At 42.4% G+C, this 21,178-nt stretch overlaps 1 protein-coding gene and 1 pseudogene across 1 annotated transcript in view; one reads left to right on the top strand and one right to left on the bottom strand.

Annotated features, from left to right (window-relative positions):
- The window catches only part of GRID2 (glutamate ionotropic receptor delta type subunit 2), an 887,701-nt gene extending 868,231 nt beyond the window's left edge, over positions 1 to 19,470 (top strand). The window contains exon 13 of the mRNA XM_061583023.1: positions 19,300 to 19,470. Within this exon, the coding sequence (XP_061439007.1) occupies positions 19,300 to 19,470 (171 nt within the window). The remainder of the gene's footprint in view (positions 1 to 19,299) is intronic.
- On the bottom strand, positions 3,684 to 3,802 carry LOC133364643 (5S ribosomal RNA; annotated as a pseudogene).
- Positions 19,471 to 21,178: the final 1,708 nt, after the last annotated feature.

Below are 21,178 nucleotides of genomic sequence, written 5' to 3'. Positions count from 1 at the left end.
GGGGTTTCCAGTGCATGGACAACTGTGATCAGGCTTTCCCAGTCCCGAAACAGCCACAGCTATCTTACCAGCTGAAGCTGGTAAAAGGCACTCCTAGCCACTGAGGTCACCTGGGCCTCTAGCAACAAAGATGGATTCAGGAGCACTGCCAGACTATTAACCTGCTCTTTCAGAGGGAGTACAACCCCATCCAAAGCAGGCAGCTCACCAATTATTTGAACTTGGGAACCACCAACCAACAGCGCCTCCATCTTGCTAGGATTGAGACTCAGTTTATTTGCCCTCATCTAGCCCACCACTGAGTCCAGGCACCGGTCCAGGGCTTGCACATCCTCTCCTGATTCAGATGTTACAGAGAAATAGAGCTGGTATCTTCAACGTACTGCTGACACCTCACCCCAAATCTCCTGTTGACCGCTCCCAAGGGCTTCCTATAGATGTTAAACAGCATGGGGGACAAGATGGTACCCTACGGCATCCCACAGCACAACTGCCAGGGGGCCGAAAGACAGTCGCTCAATTCTATTCTCTGAAAACGACCTTGGAGATAGGATCGGAACCATGGTAAAACAATGCCTCCAATACCATTCTCACCAAGTTGCCCCAGAAGGATACCATGGTCAATGGTATCACAAGCCACTGAGAGATCAAGTAAGAGTAACAGGGTCGCACTCCCCCATCCTTCTCTCAATAAAGGTCATCTATCAGGGCAACCAAGACCAATTCAGTCCCATGACCAGGCCTGAACCCAGATTGGAATGGGTCAAGATAATCTGTTTCATCTAAGAGTACTTGCAATTGCTGCCCCACAACCCTCTCAATCAGCTTCCCTAAGAAGGGGGTATTTGCGACCAGCTGGAATTGTTGCAGACCAATGGGTCCAGGGTGGGCTTTTTCAGGAGCAGTTGGATCACTGCCTCTTTTAGGGTGGCTGGAACCACTCCCTCCTGCAATTATGTGTTGACCACACCCTGGATCCACTCAGTCACACCCCCTCAGCAAGTGTTAATAAGCCAAGAAGGGCAAGGGTCAAGAGAGGACACATTGCTGGCTGCATCATCGCAAGCACCTTGTCTACATCATCAGGTCGTATCAACTGAAACCATTCCCAAGAAGTTGCAGCAGACTTTGCACTGGACCCCACATTGGGGACTACAGTAGATGTGGATAGGGCATCAAGACTGCTATGAAGGTGAGCAACTTTACCCTCAAAGTGCCTTGCAAACAATTCACAGTGGGCCTCTGAAGGGTCTGAAACTGCATTTCCTGGAGTTGATGTTAACAGACCCCTGACAATACGGAAAAGCTCCACTATATGGCTACTTGAGGATGAGATGGAGGCAGAGAAGTGGGCCTTCTTTGCCACCCTCACCACCACACAGTAGACATGGTTATGATGTTTTACTCGTGCCCAGTCAGTCTCACAGCACATCTTTCGCCACTTGTGCTCTAGCTGTCATCTAGCCTGCTTCATTACCCTTAGCTCACTGGTGTACCAAGGTGCAAACCAGGCTCCACAATGCCGGAGCATAGAGAGGGCGCTCTCTAATAATTAATAAACAGGAGGTGCACATTGGCCTCCTGTGATAAGTGAGAGCCAGTCTTCAGTTAAGTATGTGTGCATGGCTGCTGAGGGGAAATGAAAGAGGGCTGCATTTAGCCCCCCAGTGACCCCTCCTGTGGATTGTGCTCCCAATATATTTAATATTTTTACTAAAGAAATTACTCTGCAATAGATGGCAAGACTTTCTACTTCAAAAATATGGCTTTGTAAATCAATTTCCTTGTAATAGTTGATATATGGGGGGGAGTGTCTGAAAAAGTGTGTCTGAGAGTATCTTATCAGGGCTACAATCACATTTTATTTCCTTCCTAGGCTGCAGAAGAAGGGGGTCGAGATTAACATCAGGCCTTTCTGAGTTTGATGCCAAAGCCTTGGTGGGAGGGAATTGTTTATTGCTTTCTTCAGCTTCTACTTTCCTACTACTGGCTGGTTGATTGGTGTATGTAGGTTACTCCCTATCCCCCCAGGAATGCTTTTTAATCAAATCAAGCATACTGTGTGTATTCTGTGGAGTATAGCATGGAGTGGCACATAAATAACCAGTAATATATCAAGAAGAGTACAAAATACAATGCATCCATAATAAAAGCAATAGATATGCCTCTGTACAATACAAGCCTGCACTGCTACCAATGGGCTTTGGTTGGGACATAAATTAGAGGGCATGAGTTGCTCACTACTGTGTCCACAAGATGGAATATCTTTGCAGTTGTATTTGTAAGCATGTTGTACGCATGAATAAAAATAATGCACGGCACAACACTTTTCTTGTACACATAGTCTCTCATACTTATGTGATGCCTGAAGCCATGTTGTTAGCGGGAAGCCCCTAGCTGTTTGTGTTGGGACTATCCCCTCCACAGTGTCCCTCTGCACCAGGGAGACAACCAGTAGTGGATGGTGTGGTAGGGCAAAGGTGTTTACTTGACCTCCCAGCAATGTGGTGCAAATGCACCAGCATAGCCAATCCAGCTCTCCTGCTGGTGCATTTGCATCATGCCACCCTCTTGCTGCATCAGCCCTCCTCCTCCTCCTGATAAGCAGCAGGAACTTACCTGCTAGGAGGTCAAGGAAGCACCTCCTCCCCACCATGCCATGTGCTAATGTGGACAGGGATGGTTTTGGCAGAATTTAAGCAGCAGGGAAGTTCTAGGTGAGAAAGCCTGGATCAGCAGGAGCACTGCCCAGCCAGACATGGGCAACAAGACTTGCATGAGCAGGGCACAAGCTAAGAGCATTCCTTATGGATATGCAACAGTAACTGAACAGTTTAGTGGGTCCTTCTGCCCCACCTCTTCCTGAGGCTTCAGAGGGCCCAGCTCTCTTTTGGAACAGGGGCTGTTGCTGATATCCTGCTCCGAAGCAGCCCCAAGTGAAGAGAGGCATCAGTCTGTGAAATCTGTCACTGAGTCAGGGCTTCAGCATGAGCCCATTGTCATCTCTGCCTTTGAGGTCCGGTGGTGACTGTCAAGAGCCTGAGATGGGGTGAATGCTTAGTCTGGGGATGTGTGGTTCCCCAGTGCCATAGCCTCCCTGGGTATGATGTATTTGGGGTGGCAGTCACAGTCTGTAAGTTTGACTAACCTCATGGAAAGCACCCCTGGCAACAGCTGATACCTGAGCTGCTAGGACAAGGGTGGGGAGGCTCAGGCCCAGAGGGCAGATGTGTCTCTCCAGGTCTCTCTGTCTGGCCCTCGGAACACTCTCCAGGCCACACCATCTCTCCCCAGGCCACAACCCTCCTTGGCCCTGATTCACAGTCCGTGTTTTTGCCTGGCTGGAATATATCCTTGAACTCTTATTGTGCCTCTTGTTTGTCCAGATGGAGAAGAGAGAGAGGTGTGTGTATGTAGAAATTAACCTACGCTACAAAGGAAAATTTTACGTTTGTTGCTCTGCCCGTTTTTGCCTATGGTCCCATCTACCACTGCCATGTGGCCCTTGGAAGTTCACCCAGAAGGAAATGGGCCCTTATGCTGAAAATGGTTTCCCATCCCTGTTCTGTGACCATAGATTCATTTGTCGTTGTTATATGCCCTCAAGTCGATTACGATTTATGGCTTCATAGGGTTTTCATGGTAAGAGGTATTCAGAGGTGGTTTACCATTGCCTTCCTCCAAGCCTACAGCACCCAGTATTCCCAGGTGGTCTTCCATCCAAGTACTAACCAGGCCTGACCCAGTTTAGCTTCTGAGATCATACAAGATTGGGCTTGTTCAGGGTAGTATGGCCGTAGGCTCATAGATTCATAGCTGATCCCAAAAGCAATCTGTGAGAGTGAACCTGTCCCATAATGGGTAGAGAAATGTTCTGTTCTGCCAATAATACCCTATTCACCATTAATTCTGGTTTCTTTTTCCACCATCTGTTCTGGTTTCTGTTTCACAAATCAGCCAAGTTCATTGAGATGGAAGGCACAAATCTTAACAGAATGGCAAGTCTTCTCCCAACTGAAATCAAGTGTCAATAGGTAGGATGACATTTTGCTTTCATGTGCACCAAAAAGGGAATTGGACCGTAAGAATTTTTACACATGGCCTTCTTCTTGAGTTGAGCTGTAAGGAAAAAATGGAGATCTGTTGGGACATAAAATATGGCAAAACATATATAAGAACAAATAAAAGCGCTTACAGAAAAGATATATTGCGCAGCCTGCCAAAATGAAGACCATAGATCACATATTGGATATAAAATGTGTCACATGGTGTAATAAACATCTGTTTGGATATAAATTTTACCAGGTTTGATAGATAAAGCACATCAAAATTGGTATAGTGCAGGCATCATGTAACTGATGGCATAATGCAATACATTTTGATCCCAACATCCATCACAAAGGGTATGTTTGATAGGAAAAGGCACAATTTCACCAAGCCATATTATCTCTTGTTGAGATACTTGGTTTACAACAAGGGATAGAAGCAGAAGTTCCAACACCCATTATAATGACTGGTTCTGATATATCTCCATACAGACACTGTGATATTGAAGGCCTCACAAACCTACCACATTTAAGCCAGTGTGCACTGAAAAGATTAGAGCATAAAAAGCTGCCTTATGCTGAGCCAGACCTTTAGTTCATCTAGCTCAGTACTGTCTACACTGACTTGCAGTGACTCTGTAGGTTTTCGTGCAGGGAATACTCCCAGCCCTACCTGGAGATTCTAGGGGTTGAACTTGGGACTTCTACATGCAAAGCAGATGCTCTACCACTGGTATGTCAATAGATTCTTCCTAGGATAGGGTCTGGCAGAACAGAATTAGGGAAATTTACAAGGAATATTTGGTTCCTAATGGGTTGTTCTGGCCATGCCCTATGGTGATCTCTTCTGTAATTTCAGGGCAATACCATATCATAGCTATTGTCCTGTTCAGAGCGGGATTCACGAGGCTGAGACAAGGGTGCAATCAATTCTTGTTTTATTAAAGTAATTGATACATCAAAGGCAGCGCGCCTCATAGGAAACCCTATGTTAACTCACTACAATTTCCTAACTACACTCTAGACATGCTCTGCAACATGTGGAAGGAGTTGATTCAGCGCCCAATTCTGAACACAGCAGACTTAAATAGGGAAGGTCTTCGAGCGTAACCTCTCACTCCTGCGCACACATGCCCTCTGCCCCGTCCACTTCTCCAGACGTCGTGTGCGTGGTGAAGGGGGGCGAACATCCAAAGCCTCATCGGACAGAACAGGTTCCTTATTGGCAGGTTGGGGAGCAGCGGGCGGGAAAGCATCGGGCGTCTCTAGGACCCTGCTTATTGAAGGAGGAGTTACTGCTTTCTCAGGAGCATCCCTTAACAGTCCTGGGGGTGTGCATGGAGGCAGAGGGCTGTCTCCTCGGAGGGCAGGGCTATCCGTGGGAACTGATAGGGTGGCAAGCTTGCTCTCCTCCTCAAGGTCGGGACTAGCCTCAACAACAACTGGAACATCCATGCTTTCTAACTGCTGTGGCACCTGAAACTCATGCCTTCCCCCTCCCTGCTCCTCATGAGAGGGCCTGGGCTCAACAGCTATTGAGTGCTGTGGCCAGGGGGTCATGCAACATGCTTGCCTAACAACACCCAATGCACTGTAAGCTACTGACATCAGGGGAAAGGACTATAGCTCAGAAGTAGTAGAATATATGCTTTGCATTGAAGGAATTTAAATCTAATTTCACTGACGGTGTAGTCTCAATTTAATCATAGCATCTGACTCGCAGCTAGCCCTTCACCTTTCTCAGTCTAGGTTCTTGGTCCTGGGAATAAAGGAAGTCAATCTGTTGATGCAAATACCAGTACACCAGAATTGAGATAATGTATTATTTTAAGTTATAATCTTAATTTATTCAGATTATAGTCCCTATTATAGAAAATGAGTTTAATGGTTAATGGAATTGATTATCATACAAGCAAAGAGCTAGCTACATTTTCTGGAGAACAGGACCTCTCCTGAAGACAAGACAAAAACCTGATCCCTGGCCCCTGTTTTTTATAGGTACAATCCTCATCTGGGATCATACATCACGTAATGACTCTAATCTATAAAATTTTCCATGAAACAATTCTATTTAAAATCTTTTCCCTCTCTCCCCCTTCCCAACCCTGTACTTGTGGTTCCTTTCTCATGCCAGTATTACTTCTCTGTTCTTCAGGTCAGTGTGTTCTGGGGCCCTGAATAACCCAAAACTAGTCTGCACTTACATCATTGTCCGAAGGATCTCTTGTTCCTACACAGTGTTTTACAGGTGTGAAACATCTTGATACTAACTCATTCCCCTTTCCTCAGGTCCTAACAACTCATCTCCATCTGACCACTGTGCCAACTGTATATACTAACATCTCATAGTTGGCTTTAGCCTGTTTTTTTTTCACTTGCTCATCTCCATCAGTCAACAAGTTGTCTGACCTGATATTAAGCAGTCTTATTTGGAAGGAACAACCTCGTTTTCATCACTGGCTAGAGGACAAACAGATGTTGGGAGATTATACTTTGCCTGATAGCAAAGTCACTTAACACAGAGGGAGTTCAGACAGAAAAGAAATTCTGATAACACTTTACTGCGGGGAACTGAACAAAAGTAGTGTATATCATGAGAAGAAAGGAATAGAGACGTTTTGTCTTTCTTATTTCAGGCCTTTGTACATGGTATGGAGAGATTCAGCTAAACATACTGAGGACACCTCCCTCAGAATTGCACAGCCAATCAGAGCATGGGTTACCTCAGCAAACATTATGCCTCTCTAACTAGTTGCTAAGCAGTATCTCCACCACCACTCTTGGTTGAGTGGCTTGCTAACAACAGAATTAATCCTTAGATTATAAACAGAATGATCCCTGCTATTGCATTTCCAACATTATCCTCCCTACAAAAATAGGGATCACATATGCTCTGTTCAGATACTACCATAGTAGTTACTTTGAACAAATTCATGGAATGTTTACAAAAATTCTGTTTCCTTGAGGTTTGCGAGGTTTGCACATTTTTTTAATGTGAGCCACTCAGATACAGAAAGTTACAGAGAATTATACATCTAATAAGTAGAATAAATAAAACAAGTGCTTAGTGGTTGTGGTAGAAACCACTAAGAACCAGAAGGACCTCTGAAATGGCAAGCCATCATCCTTGAATCTTCCTTCTGAAAGCCAGAACAAAGGGCAGCAGGAGCAGCTGGCAGGGAGGCACTGCCTATGTGGCCTCCCACCAGCAGTGTTGCTGTGCTTCCTGGGAGACAGAGGTGGAGGAGAGATGTAGCAGTGAAGCTTCTCCCCCACTATTTCCTGGAAAGTGCAACAACACCACTGCTGAGATGCAGGTGCATGTTGGCCTCTCTACCTATTGGACATTCCTGAAAGGCAACCAAACTGCCAGAGGTTTGAATCGTTCAAGGAAACTTCCAAAAGCCATGGGTTTTTCTGCAAGCTAAACTCAAACTCAACCAGTGTTTGAGCCTTATTCATCACTGTTTAGGGGAAGGGCCGTAGCTCAGTGGGTAGAGCATCTGCCTTCCATGCAAAAAGGGGTGTAGTCATCCAGGGTCCTGGAGGGGCTTAGAACATTTACTTTTTTGGGAGCAGAGTCTCAGCCAGGTCCCTATGTCTCTAGTGTCCTATGAGCCAATCAGCATGCAAAGGGAATGTGTTAGCCACTGAGAAGAATCTTCTAACATGCTTCCTTGTGGTTTCCTGCTTATTGGAGCCAATCAGAGTGAAAGGAGGTGAGTCAGCCACTGAGAAGACTGCTCTCAGTAGCTAACACTCCCTTTTCATACTGATTGGCTTGTAGGGCCGTCTCTTGTTGTGGGAGAAGGCGCGCGGGGAAAGGACTGAGGAGTGTTGAGATGACAACAGAGAGCAAGCAAGTGAGGGGGTGTGGCTGTGAGGTTGCGTGGCATGACTATTATGAAGGGACCCTGCACTTCTGAATTTGCCACTACACTACCACATACAGAGGGTCCCAGGTTCAATCCATAGCATCTCCAGTTAGGGCCGGGGATGTCTCCTACCTGGAACTCTGGAGAGCAACTGCCAGTCAGTGTAGATATTACTGAGCTACATGCACCAATAGTTTGATTTAGTATAAGGCAGCTTCCTGTTTTCTCACAGTATATGTCAAAATTGAACTAAAGGTTTTCAAGGGAAATGAAACTCTGGCTTGAAGAAAAAGAAATTCTGAGAAGTCACAGCTACACAAATCAAGTTAGGCCCATTGCTCTCCTGCTCATGTCCTCAGTGGCTTTGAAGAGTTCTTTTGAAGGGACTAAGAGAGAGACTCAAGAGTTAAGAGCAGAGTGATCTAGCAAAAAAGCAAGTTGACACATGGGGCTGCCTTCGAGAGAAAAAAAGGATCTGTACAGAATTGTGAAAAGCTAGATTGTTTGAAATGCCCTCAGATAACAATGAAAATGTCAGATCAGGGAGGCTGATGTGATCTTGAGTTTTCTGTTTAATGGAATATATCTATGATAGAATGTGTTTGCTTAAACCCTAATCCACTACTTTTTAGGAGTTGTTGAAAATGTTTCTGCATAGACAAAGGAGAATGTTATTGAATTTATATAGCAGTTGATAAGCTGGGGAATATTTGTTCTAACAAGAATATATATTATTTGTTATAACGAGAACAAAGATTCTGACCAGCATGGAGCCATACGTCTTCAGATAGGAGTAGGGATGGCAAGATCTGTCACTTTCAGTTCTCTCAGTTTCTCATATTTCTGTTCTTAAATTGAGTTCTCCACATTTTTACAGCAATTTGCGAATTTTTTTAAATCCTCATGAAAAATCTCCAGCCTCGTAGTGTGAATTTATCCTACTAAACACATTTTTGTATGCAGTTTTGACTAATGTAATGCATTTTGTCCTAATCTAATGCATTTTTGTATGTTATTTTCACATATAATCATTTTTATGCACCCTTTCCCTTAATATATGCATTTTGGCATATATTAACATTGGCTGGTGAATGGCATTGCAAAATTCTAACAAGTGCGAATTTCAAAGGATGGCTGTGTTTCAGTTGTCATATTGGTTTGGAAAGTGCAAATTTGATAGATGCGGCTTGAAATATGAACTGAATCAATTTTTCCCCCATCCCTGCTCCTGTTGCATTTATTGATTTAAAATGTTTATATACCACCTTTCCTTTGAAATCACAAGGCAGTATATAGTAAAATAAATTAACATTATAAATAAAAAATAAAATAAAACCAGTAGCCCAGAGAAGACATAAAATTAATAAATACAACTAATTATTTAGGAGCAATTATAATCATAAATGATGCTCAGGGATGGTGCAAGGGAAGCTTCTCACCCACAGAATAAGATGTGATCTTTGTTAGGTCTACAACATGGAGGGAGTTATACTGCCTCCCCATGTGCCATGGCCCCAATCCCAATCACCCTACCTTACCCTCAACAAATGCTGATACATTGACAGCAATCATGCATTCAACATAACTAGTATCTTGGATCTTAACCTCTAAACAGGCAATGGCCACAATCCAATACAAAGTTAGGTCTCCATGAGCTCATTGAAAACAAAAGGTGCAAGAATGCCTAATTCTGTGTTGGATTGTGTCCAGTTACTTTACTGCAAATCTGGCAGTGCTGGCACTAGCTGGGTCTCCCCCTCCCCCAGCAAATATTAGCTTATGAAGAAGGGTTTTCCACAGAACTGCAGCTAAGGAGGAAAAGGTTCACTTTTTTCCTTCATGCCCCATTAATTGTCAGCCCAGTCACCAACCTCAATGATGCAATTTTTTTTTTAATGTATGTTAGATGCAGATGCATTAATGTCAGGCATAATTTAGTACAAATTCAAACAGAAACGGAAGCAAATACAGCTAAATAGCTGTGAACGATACTGATCTAAGAGATGCCCCTTTATTTATGGGACGTGGACTTTTGCTAAGTTTTGGTAAAAGAAGGGAAGACTCAAACTTCAGTGAAACCTGCCGTTCTCATCATCAGTTATGTTAAAAGGACAGAAGGTGAAAGAGAGATATGGAGATATCATCTCTTAGTGAAGCTTTTAATAAAGGTTTCACTCTTAATACTCCTACAAATACAAATTACGAAAATGAGATTGCTGACTTTCTCTTTCCCTACAATGCTCTGCAGTCAAAACATTGTCACTCACCTTAACTTGAGATACAAGTTCCTTTGGAGCTATTCTGCACAATTGGGAGATTCTATTCATCCTCAACTAATTCATAAATAGCTAGGATCATTTATTTGCATAAAGCAGCCTTTCCCAACCAGTGTGCCTCCAGATGTTGTTGACCACAACTCCCATCAGCCTCGGCCAGCATTGCCAATGGCTGAGGCTGATGGGAGTTGTAGTCCAACAACATCTGGAGGCATACCGGTTGGGAAAGGCTGGCATAAAGACTGGAATGGTGCATGTAAAACTGTACTACATAAAGAGCTGTAACTTTCCTGCTAACTGCAGCCAGAATAATAGTTGACAAAAATAAGTTCCATAATTGTGTTAGAAAGTTGGTATCAGGAGGTGTGGAGAATGGTGCTCATGGCAAAGCTAGCACATCAAGTAAGGACAGGGGAGGCTGGTCAGTTTGGGCGAGTGAGGCACTGCCCCACCAACCTCAGTTTACCCTCAGCCAGCCCCATCTTAGTCTCAATGTTGCCCCCACATTAGTCTCAATGATGCCCTTGTAGAACCGAGCAGAGAGGAGGATGGGGACAAAACTAGCATTATTTGGCTCCACCAGTCATTGGCTCTGGCTCCACCTACTGTTGATCTCCCTGCCTACCACCCTGCCAGTTCCAATGGATATCAGGCATCTCTGAGCAAGGGCAATGAGGATCAGAAATAGATGGCTGTTGTGATGTTTGGGACAGTTTTATTAGGTATGCAAATAGAACAGAACATGGATGCAACCCTTCCTTCACACATGGAACATTATGAAAGGACAATTTGGGAAAACAGCAGAATTTCACCAATAACGCTGAAGACTTGATTTTGTTCTGTGCTTTTTGTCTTCAATTCTCATGCTGTTGTACCAGTTTATGTTTGAAATATAAAGGGTTTTTTTAAGAAAGGAAGTAGCTGTGACATACATTTGCTTTTATAAATAAAGTCCTTGTTTCCAAAGTTCATCTGATCCATATGCTTCAAATGGCTACCTAAAAAGGGCCCTTTGTGCTGCAACCTGTAGCAGCATTTGAAGCATGGATCTTTCCTGTGCTACTCAACAAAGTCAGAAAACTCTGCAGTTAGATGAGAGGAATATCTGCTACAGTTCTTCCATGGCAAGTATGGAAAGCAAAAGAATTCATCACAGCATCATGATAAAAAGGCAAACTAAAAAATATATCAATAATAATATATACATAATAATACTCCTCAGGGTTTAAATAGCACTTTTTGGTGTTCTGAATTATTAATGCACAGTATCGTGTAGTAATAACTAGTTTGCAAATTGATGCCAGATTGGCTATTTGTTAATGAGCTATGTTTGCTCCCATCAGCTTGTGGGCAGTTACGAGCTGCATACCTCTGCACCAAGCCTCCATATTTTCTCTTCCTCCTTAGTGTGTGGACCAGAGTAGAGGAAAGGATGGCTTTTTTCCACTCAGGGGAGTCAGCTTCTTCAGTCAGTCAGTGATAGTCAACCAGTGTTTCCTTACGGGCATTAGTTTATGGGACATGTTTCTACAGTGGTCCAGAATGATTAAAGGCCATTTGCAACCCAGACACACCTACTGTCTAGGGCTGGGCTGAAGCAGCAGTCTGCAGTGTGCAGTAAGAAAACAGTCTTGGAGAGAGGCAGCATCAGTGGCGGCTGGTGGCTTCATGTCAGTAGGGCAGTGGAATCTGCTTCAGGTTTTACTCCGAAAGTTCAGACTAAAACCCAAATTGGATTCCACTGCCACACTGACAGAAAGCCATCAGCCGCCACTAGGCAACATAATCACGAAGAGGGAACCATGTATGAGGTTTGTTTGTCACATGGATGCTTCATAACATGCTCATTATATTGAAGGTCAATGTTTTGAGCTCCCAACATTTTTCTTTTATTTTTATAAAAGTGTCTGGGCCCTCCTTCAGTTTGGACTGGGGATGTGGCATGGGTGAAGAAGATCATTAACCCTTCTCTCGGGGAAATGTTGTAGCTCAGTGATAGAGCATCTGCTTTGCATGTGGAAGATCCCAGGTTCAATCTCCAGCATCTCCAGTTAAGGCTCGGAGAGACCCTGGCCTGAAATCCTGGAGAGCAGCTGCCAGTCAGTGTAGATATTACTGAGCTAGATGGACCAAGTGTCTGACTCAGACTGCTCCTTTCCTCTAATAGCTATGGAAGAACAGAGGCCTTCAAGTTTCCCATTGCTTTTCATGGCTAATAGCTACTCCGGAGGAGTCCCAGTCTGGATTGGGGATGCAGCATAAGTGGAAAGGGCTAGATCTCTTCCCTTCTCCTGTGGCTCTCATATAGTTTAGGGACTCCAATTGAGCTTTTACAAAGAGAGCTCAATGCAATGTGTAATTAGGCCTTCACTTGGGGAAAACTGATACTGCCTCATAGACGAGCACCATCTGTCTTGGTGCTCTGCTGCTCCATTCTCAACATGTATTTTTTGTAAGCGTATAGGTATTACAAATGGCATCACAAGTCTCTGTTGGTCTCTCACCCAAAAGAAAACATAACCCTGTGAGCACTGTCCCAGGAGCTTTGGGGGAATAGCAAGGTTCATTTAACTACCATAAGTCCATGTGGGTATGTAATATTCAGCACATTCACTGTTGACCTTATGTACCGGATGATGAAGTGTGTTTGTGAAAGCTGATGTCATAGGGCTATTTGTTGTTGTTGCTGCTGCTGCTATCAGACTTACACAGCTACTCTTCTGGTATTTGTTCTTGAATTATTTCTGAAATGCTTAGAAAAGGGAGGGGATGCAGCATACAAGCATTTCACAGTTAAGACATGGAGAAGGAGGCAAGTAAATCTGACACATAAAGATCCAGTCAGAGGCAATCTACTGCACTGGGTAAATCTGGTGTTTGTGTGAAGGGAAGGTATTCCCCCCACCCGCACATATTCACTCATGTGCCTGCCTGTCCTGAGGCTGCGAGCCAAGGTAAAGAGAGTGTCATTCTACATTTCTGCCTGCAAAATATATGTCTGTGATCTGCCTGTCTAATCCAAAGCACCATGGCTCTTGTTAGCAGCAGTAAATGATGTTGCAGAACACAAAGCGATGGAATCTCTTTCTTCATGAAATGCTTTAAAGCTGTAAAAAACCCAAACTCTCTTTTATATACTCACCATGAATAAATAGAGTGACCTTAGTTCAGCAGAGTGGGTGGCTAAGAATCATGGTTTCCTCATACTGCCTCTGACCATCGGATCTTAGACAGGACTCTTTCCCAGGCTTGTTCCTTGAGACCTTTTGACACTAGAACTGAACCTGAGACTACTCGGCTTGCAAGATATGCTCTTCCACTGAGCTTTGGCCTTTCTGCTTAAAGAGGATGGATACTGTAGTTCTCCATGGAGTATTCCAGCTCAGATAGCACTAAGCAGCATTAGGGTTGTTTGAACAAGCAGATTTTTCCATCCACTTCATGCATCTGTTCAAGTAGGCCGTTGACTACAGAAGCTCATACTACAGGCAAAGCAATTAGTCCCTTCTTCAGGACATTTGTACATGGATGTACACCACTCAGTTACCGAACACTTGATGGCTCACAGATGATTAAGTGAAGTAATTTCATTTAATGCATTCGAGATGATATAAAGTGATATGAAAGTGGTATTTGGCATTCACCAATGCAATTTGTCTCTTGATGCTGCAGTTTGTCAAGTGATCAATGTGTGAACCAGCCTTACATGTGTATGCGCATGAATGTGTGCATGCGTACGTGTGTACACATGCACTTCTTGTCTGTAATGAGTCAATAATGAAAGCAGAGCTAAACTGAAACAAAGAGGCAAATGCTTTCCATAGACAACCTTTGAGTGGTATTCAGCTGATAATACATGTTCTTGCAGTGAGAGAGTCCTCCTCAAAAGGTCCATGAGCTTGTCAGGTTAGAGTTTTCTCTTGGGTTTTCTCTTCCTGTTCTATCTGGACTTCTGTCCAATTTTTCCTACCTGAAATGGTCATTAGTTTCAGTTGCCTGTAGTTCAAGTGAATGCAAGTGATCCTGCTGCCTTTTAGCTCTTGGAAAGGTGACACATTGGAAAGATTAGAAAAAGACAAAGGGAAACTGTGTGAGCATTCTGCCAGGCACCATTGCTGCTCAACTTCCATTTATCCAGTAAGCAGAAATGCACAGCAACAGAATGTGCTGTGCTGCACCTGTTGTGCTGAGAACTCCATTTGACATTGTCAGCTGAGGTTATTATCTTTAATATTGTGTATGTGAATATGACCCTTGTTTGATATCTCCAGTTTCATTAGCAATACACAGCTGTATCTGAGCAATGTGAAAGCAAGATTTTTTAAAAATTTAAATTTATATCCTGCCCTTCCTCCCAGAAGGAGTGTACACACACACACAGAGCTCCCATCAGTCTCAGCTAGCATCACCGATGGTCAGGGACAATGGGCACTGTTGTCCAACAACATCTGGAGAACCACAGGTTCTCAATTCCTACTCTTAAGTAGAGATCAGCTTGGCTGTCTGTGCAGCAGTTACGCTTCTTGTCAAATGAGGAGAATCCTATAACATGTCATTGATACCCACTCACATGGACCTGTGTGTGCATCACTAGTAGTGTGCTTAGAAATTTCCACCTGATATTAGAGATGTGAAAGCCCGGAAAAAGCTGGAAAAAATCCGAAAGAAACCATGGGGGTTTTTTTCCGTTTTTTCCCCAAAGCCTTTTTTGTTTTTTTCTGAAAAATTAGAAAAATTAAAAAGATGAAGAAAAATGGATTATGGAATGTTTTATTTTAGCATAATGAATAAGATGTTTCATTGAATCTTGGTCCCCCCCCTTTTTTTCTCAGTTCTTTTTATGGGAATGGATGCTTTATGTCTTCTTGACACTGTGGAAGACTAGCAGAGACATAAATAATTTTCTTTGTTATTGATGTTGATGGTTTCTTCTGTTTTTTTAAATGTTTTTTGCCTGCTCCTCATAAACTGGCAAAACAAAAGAGGTTCCTTACAGTTCTGGTGTTCCTTACACTTCAGGATCTTGTAGATCCATTTGTTACCAAAAAAAGTAAAAATTTTAAAAAATAAATTCAGTTTGTAATAATTGTTTAAATAAAATGTACTTTTAATATACCAAATGTGATACTTTTATGCCAGACCAACTTGTACATAATTACATTTGATGTTCCTGAAGTAACAAAGTGACTTTCAATCTGGGAAAAGTGCTAATATTGCATTTTTTCAATTTTTCTGAAAATTTTGTTTTTTTCTGAAAAAAAACAGAAAAAAAATTTTTCCCCATGGCTTCAAAATTTCCAGAAATTTTACATCTCTACCTGATATAAATAATGCAGAATAGAGCCCATTATAATGATAACTCCTGCTGAGTTGTCTGAGACAAAACCAATAACAGGGAGTCATTTTATTTTATTTTGCTAGATAATCTAATATCTTCACTTATTTCCAGCTTAATGGAAAAGTACAGCTGGCATTTCTGAACTTATGCACTATCTGGTTTGGTTTGTGATACTGAACGTTTTTTTTTTATCACATTCTTGGGCTTTCCCCCCCTTTATGCAGCCTCTCCCTGGTGGTTGCAGATGTAATGCTAGCAAAGTGCGATGGAGATATGAAGAGTATAGTTTGTAGTGCTAATGCTTTCTGCCCTGATTGACTGGAAAGTCATGATTCCTGCTGAATGACAATATGCTTCCCTCATGCCCATCTTGTTTTGCTGCTCCTGTGTGCTGGGGAGGTAAGCGTGTGCTCCAACATTCCAATTTGCTTCCACCCTGAAATGCCATTATCTCCACATGAAATGGCAATATGGTGATATGGAAATGTAGAATTCAGGAATACAAATCTACTATGAGCAGTGAGTGATATCAGAATGATTGAGTCCTATCTTGAGCAAGTTTCCTTTTCGTATGCGGTTGCTGGGTCATACAATTGCAGGGCTGACTGAAAGGGAACGTAAAGTTCATCTACTCTAGCCTATCATAATGAGGCCCAGATATGAAAATAATATAAGTAGCAAGAGTCATCTGGGTTTCATTCAATTGACCTGGATGTCTAGACAATATGTCTGCAGTGTAATTTAACAAAACTTGTTCATAGACTTCGGAATTTAAATTCTTTGCTTGCTGTTCCTCTCTGTGTGGCTCAGCAAGGCTACCCAGCCCCTCTATGGCATTGACATCAGAGCAACTGAAGCCAATAGCAGTGCCTTTGTGACAGAGGTGGGGAACCTGTGGCCTCCAGACATTGTTGGACTGTATTTCTTATCAGTCTCAGCTTACCAGGCCAGCGTGCAGAGATGATGGGAGTGGAAGTTCAGCAACATCTAGACAGTTACAGGTTCCCCACCCCTACTCTATCACATCATAGCGACTAAGGCAGTAATGGTACCCAGACCAAAGTGGCATCAGCACATAAGAAACATTAATTTCCAAATAACAAATCCTATGGGCTGTGAACTTGAACATCTTTCACACACACAGGCACCTGACAGTTTAACCCATGTTCATGATCGGTTAATGATCTATTTTGTACCTAGAAACCAAATGGATTTTGCTAAAAAAATAAAATGGGAAGAAAAGAAAACATGCATTTTATAGGTCCTGATCTAACTTTGTTCCCTGTAAAAAATAAAGAGCTACAATTCTGTACCTTGAATCAATATTATTTTGCAGCCCACTTGGGTTAAAATTATTGACTGCTCCAGAGTGATTTTTAAGGCCGTCCCATGGTGAGGATCTTGTGAATTGTTTAACAGAAGGACCAAAGCTACTTCAGTAGATTTTATTTTTGAAGCATACAGATTCATCCTCTCAGTGAGCTTTGTGTTTCCCATTCACATCAAACTTCAAACCCCAATCACTCTTCTCCAAAAGCCTGGACAAATAAGTCCATCTTTAATTCAAATCAAAATGATGACAATGTGATAGACAAAGACAGTTTGTCCACAGTTAGGGTGCCACCATAGAGAAGGTCCTATGCTGTGTCACTGGCAAATGCCATGTTAGTGTAGGCCTGTTAATAAACTGATCCAGTCTTCGCAGCCTGTTAGCAAAATCCACAACATTTTTGGTGACCTCCTTATTTCTGCTTTTAAATCATCTCTCAAAAATGCTTCTTCAACTCTAAATGACCATGAAGAAATCATTGTTCCTCCCCAGGCCTGCTTTGTTTATTCCAGAAAAGAAGTATTACACTTTGGGGAGGGCAGGGGAGTAGTAATGCATCCCGAACAAAAGTGCCTTCTGTGTGTTGCATCTTCGAAATGAGAAACTGGTCTAAAGTTGCATTTCAGTAATTCCTACATGTAAACAGATCTTGCAAATATCCTATACTGTATATCAACATGCAGTATTCTAAGTGATTTAATGATACAGTGTAATTTATTATTCTGTTTACCTGTGTATGAGGGTTTTTTCCCCATTCCCTTTTGGTTTCCCTGGCACTAGACATCCTGTTTTGTATTGTTTATTTTATACTTAGCTGTTACATATTTATTCCATGTTGACTCTGTACATTTAATGAGGTTGGCTCAGCTTTCCTTTGGAGACAGTGTAATTGGTTGGAATGTTAAAGGAAAAGTGTTGTGTGTGACCAGAGAGAGAAGGAACATGACTTCTCTAGGCAGCTGGAGAACCGGCAGTGTGTAGAGAATTAAGCTAGCTGTCTTGATGCCTGAGTGACTGATGGAATCACTTAATGGAAGGGCAGAACTTATGTATACATTGCTGGAGAATGGAGGAAGACAATGTAGGCAATGGAGGAAGATGGTACAGTGTTGAGAATCAGCTCATTTCCCATTCTCTGACTGTTTTTCAGTGGAATATTTTGAGTCCAAGGACAGAAGTATAGATTACACAAAGGTCCTGCCAAAAATGGATGCACTGTGTCTGGTTGCCCTTTCCCCCCACATAGCTCAGGGGTTGTAGCGTATCTGTTTTGCATGCAGAAGGTCTCTGGTTCCATGCCTGGCGTCTCCAGGCAGGGCTTGGGAAATACTCCTGGCTGACATCCTGGTGAGCCACTGGCAGTCAGTGTAGGCAATACAGAGCTAGATGAACTAATGGTGGTATAAAGCAGATTCCCATGCTTTCCCATAATGTCTAGCTCAACATATCTTGTGCTCTGATTATCTTGTGCTCCTGTTGTGGTGGGGTCATCTTTTAATGAGGTGGGTAGGACCTGCCCATAGAAACATGTTGTTGTATTTTGCAATATTCATTGTTTTAATTTTTTTTCTGGTTTTAAATTGCTTGTATGTGCCATAGTTTATCTGGTCAAGTCACTTTGGTATACTTTATTTTGTATATTTGAATGATGATGATGTAATTATGATGTGTGCAGCCCCAACCCTGCCATCAGAAGCCCTAAACTGAAACCCTAAATGACTTGGGGCCCAGGTTCCTGAAGGACCTCCCCCAGTATCAGCATGCCTGCATAAATCCTTAAATCGAGGGTGAGGCCCTTCTCATTATCCCATCATTGGGGGAATACATCAGGTAGTGATACGGAATAGGGTCTTTTTGGTGGTGGCATCCTGATTCTGGAATGCCCTCTGCCTGGTGCCAACACTTCTGGTTCTTTGCCTCTGTGTTTATGAAATGTTAGCCTCAATTGGGAGCCAAGGGGCTGAGATTTTGTGCTCTGTTTTTATCTTAGAACTTTAACTTTTAACTATGTTGTAACCCACCCTGGAATCATTTGATGAAGGGCAGGCTAAAATATATATTTAAAAAATATATGCATAAATACTGGAAGCTGTTTCTAAGGACTTATGATAACAATAACATTTCTTAATATGGTCCCAATGCATGATTGGAAGGCACAGGCTACAGCGACCTTGTTGAAGCCTAAGATGGGAGAGTCCTTCTTCTTTGGAAACCTATGAGTTCCATCATGGAAGAAAGGTAGGATGTAAATAAATAAGATTCTGGATTACAGTGAGCTCCTGGCAGGGATATCTTCTCATATTTTTATACACAGAAAATGGTACAAGAGGAATATCTGCTTTTAAATAGTATGGTTAGTCTGCAAAGAATATAATTTTAGTTTCTTTTTGGAGCAAGTGAAATCTGAGCACTTATTTTCCTCCCCCACCCCCAGGTCAAATATGGAAATTACGCCTTTGTATGGGATGCAGCAGTCCTGGAATATGTTGCTCTGAATGATCCGGATTGTTCCTTTTACACTGTTGGAAACACTATTGCAGACAGAGGATATGGAATTGCCCTTCAACACGGGAGCCCCTACAGAGATGTATTCTCACAAAGGTAATTTGTGTGGGTGGATATGGAATCTATAAGACTTTTTTTTTCTGGGAGAAAAGACATCAACTTAGGCCTACCATTGTGTGGCTTGTCACATGTGCCTTTATTTTGGAGTTTCGGTATAAATGGGAGAGGTGGACAATGAAACAGTGCAATTACATGAAGACATGAAGTTGGGTGATGGTTAGGGATGGGATCAGCATTTCGGTGCCGGTTTGATTTTCTCTCTGTTGAACTTCCTTCTGGTACCACTTCATCAGGGATCAATGTTTGCTATTTGCGATAAATACCAATTCAGTTTTTTCTGCAAAAATATCGATATTAATGTAAATATTTTGAAAAATATCATTTTCATAGATTTTTTAAAAAATATCAATATTTTCCTCAAAATATTGATATTGATATTTTGAGGGAAATACCAGTATCAATACTGATATTTTGAGGAAAGTATTGATATTAGTATAAATATTTTTGAGGCAATTGTTTTTTTAAAAAATCTGCTTCAGCTGCAGAAAACTGCTAGAAGAAAACCTGATCTGTGAGGACAAAAAAGTGCAAATAAATAGGAAATCCAGTGTCAAATTCGAATTTTGCATCCCTAGTGATGGAGTAAATAACCCTGAAGCTGACTGTTTATAACAGGACACATATGTAAAGGAGATCACCACAGCTGCATATCCAAGGACAATTTATATAGGTATTTTTTGCTAGAATGGAATAATTTGTTTTAAGTTGTTCTGGGTCAGACATAGCAGTTGATGTCACCAAGTATCCTGTCTAATGCACCACATGCTTTAGAGCTAAAGTGTATCATAGTCTGGCCTACCAAGTTTTTTTTTAAAAAGTCATACCCTACCTGGGTATTTGCAAAAAAAACAAAGAAATAGCTCAACTGAATAATATCTACACTGGACTTAGGCCAAGGGGCCAATAAATTAAACAAATTGTTAAGAGTGGTCCACACAAGACCGAGCTGAGGTTCCAGAGAGAGCTTCTCTAGAGAAAATAAAGTTATATGACAAATGGGGTGGGATTGGGTCCTCCCGTGATGCCCAGCAACAATACAGGCAGTGTGGGACATATATCTGCCCTCATTGTATTCAAGAGACAGATAAATATTGGCAACTGTACATTCCTAAAAAGGCTGCTTCTCGTTTTGGGAACCTTGGGAGAAAGGGTATAACAAAAAGGCACAAATGCAATACTGAAGTCCCCTCAGAAAGAAGCCTCTCAACATCTTTGTGAACTTTTCCTTCCTGTCTTCTATAAATTTGGCAAGCCACTTATTGAATGAAGTTCTTCTGTTGTCCATTTTTGCACCTGGCAGCAATGAGTTCCAGAACAGATGTGTAGCTATAACATTATTTGCTCTCAGGATTGCTTATGAGCTCATTGCAATAGACCTAACAGGCAAAATAATGTAGACAACATTATACTCCATCTGAATGATACAACCCATTGTTTCTATAGAAGTCTGCTCTATGGTCAAGGCAGATACCAGGGTTGAGCCCTGCCCTCCTACCCCAGCAAGGTGCTCCCTGCTGCACCTCTGGTTGGCAGCATGTTCTCCTATTTGTGGCTTCCCGGGTGTAGGTTTCCCTGGTGGCAGCTCAGCCTAGAAAACTGCCCATTACATTAAATGCCCACAATGTGAGCAACACTACATTGGGTACTCTGGAGCACCGTGGGGAATTTAGCATGGTGAGAAGCTTCCC

The sequence above is a fragment of the Rhineura floridana genome, chromosome 9, assembly GCF_030035675.1.
Source record: "Rhineura floridana isolate rRhiFlo1 chromosome 9, rRhiFlo1.hap2, whole genome shotgun sequence".
In the NCBI taxonomy this organism is placed as follows: Eukaryota; Metazoa; Chordata; class Lepidosauria; order Squamata; family Rhineuridae; genus Rhineura; species Rhineura floridana.
This window is presented reverse-complemented; position numbering and strand designations above follow the sequence as displayed.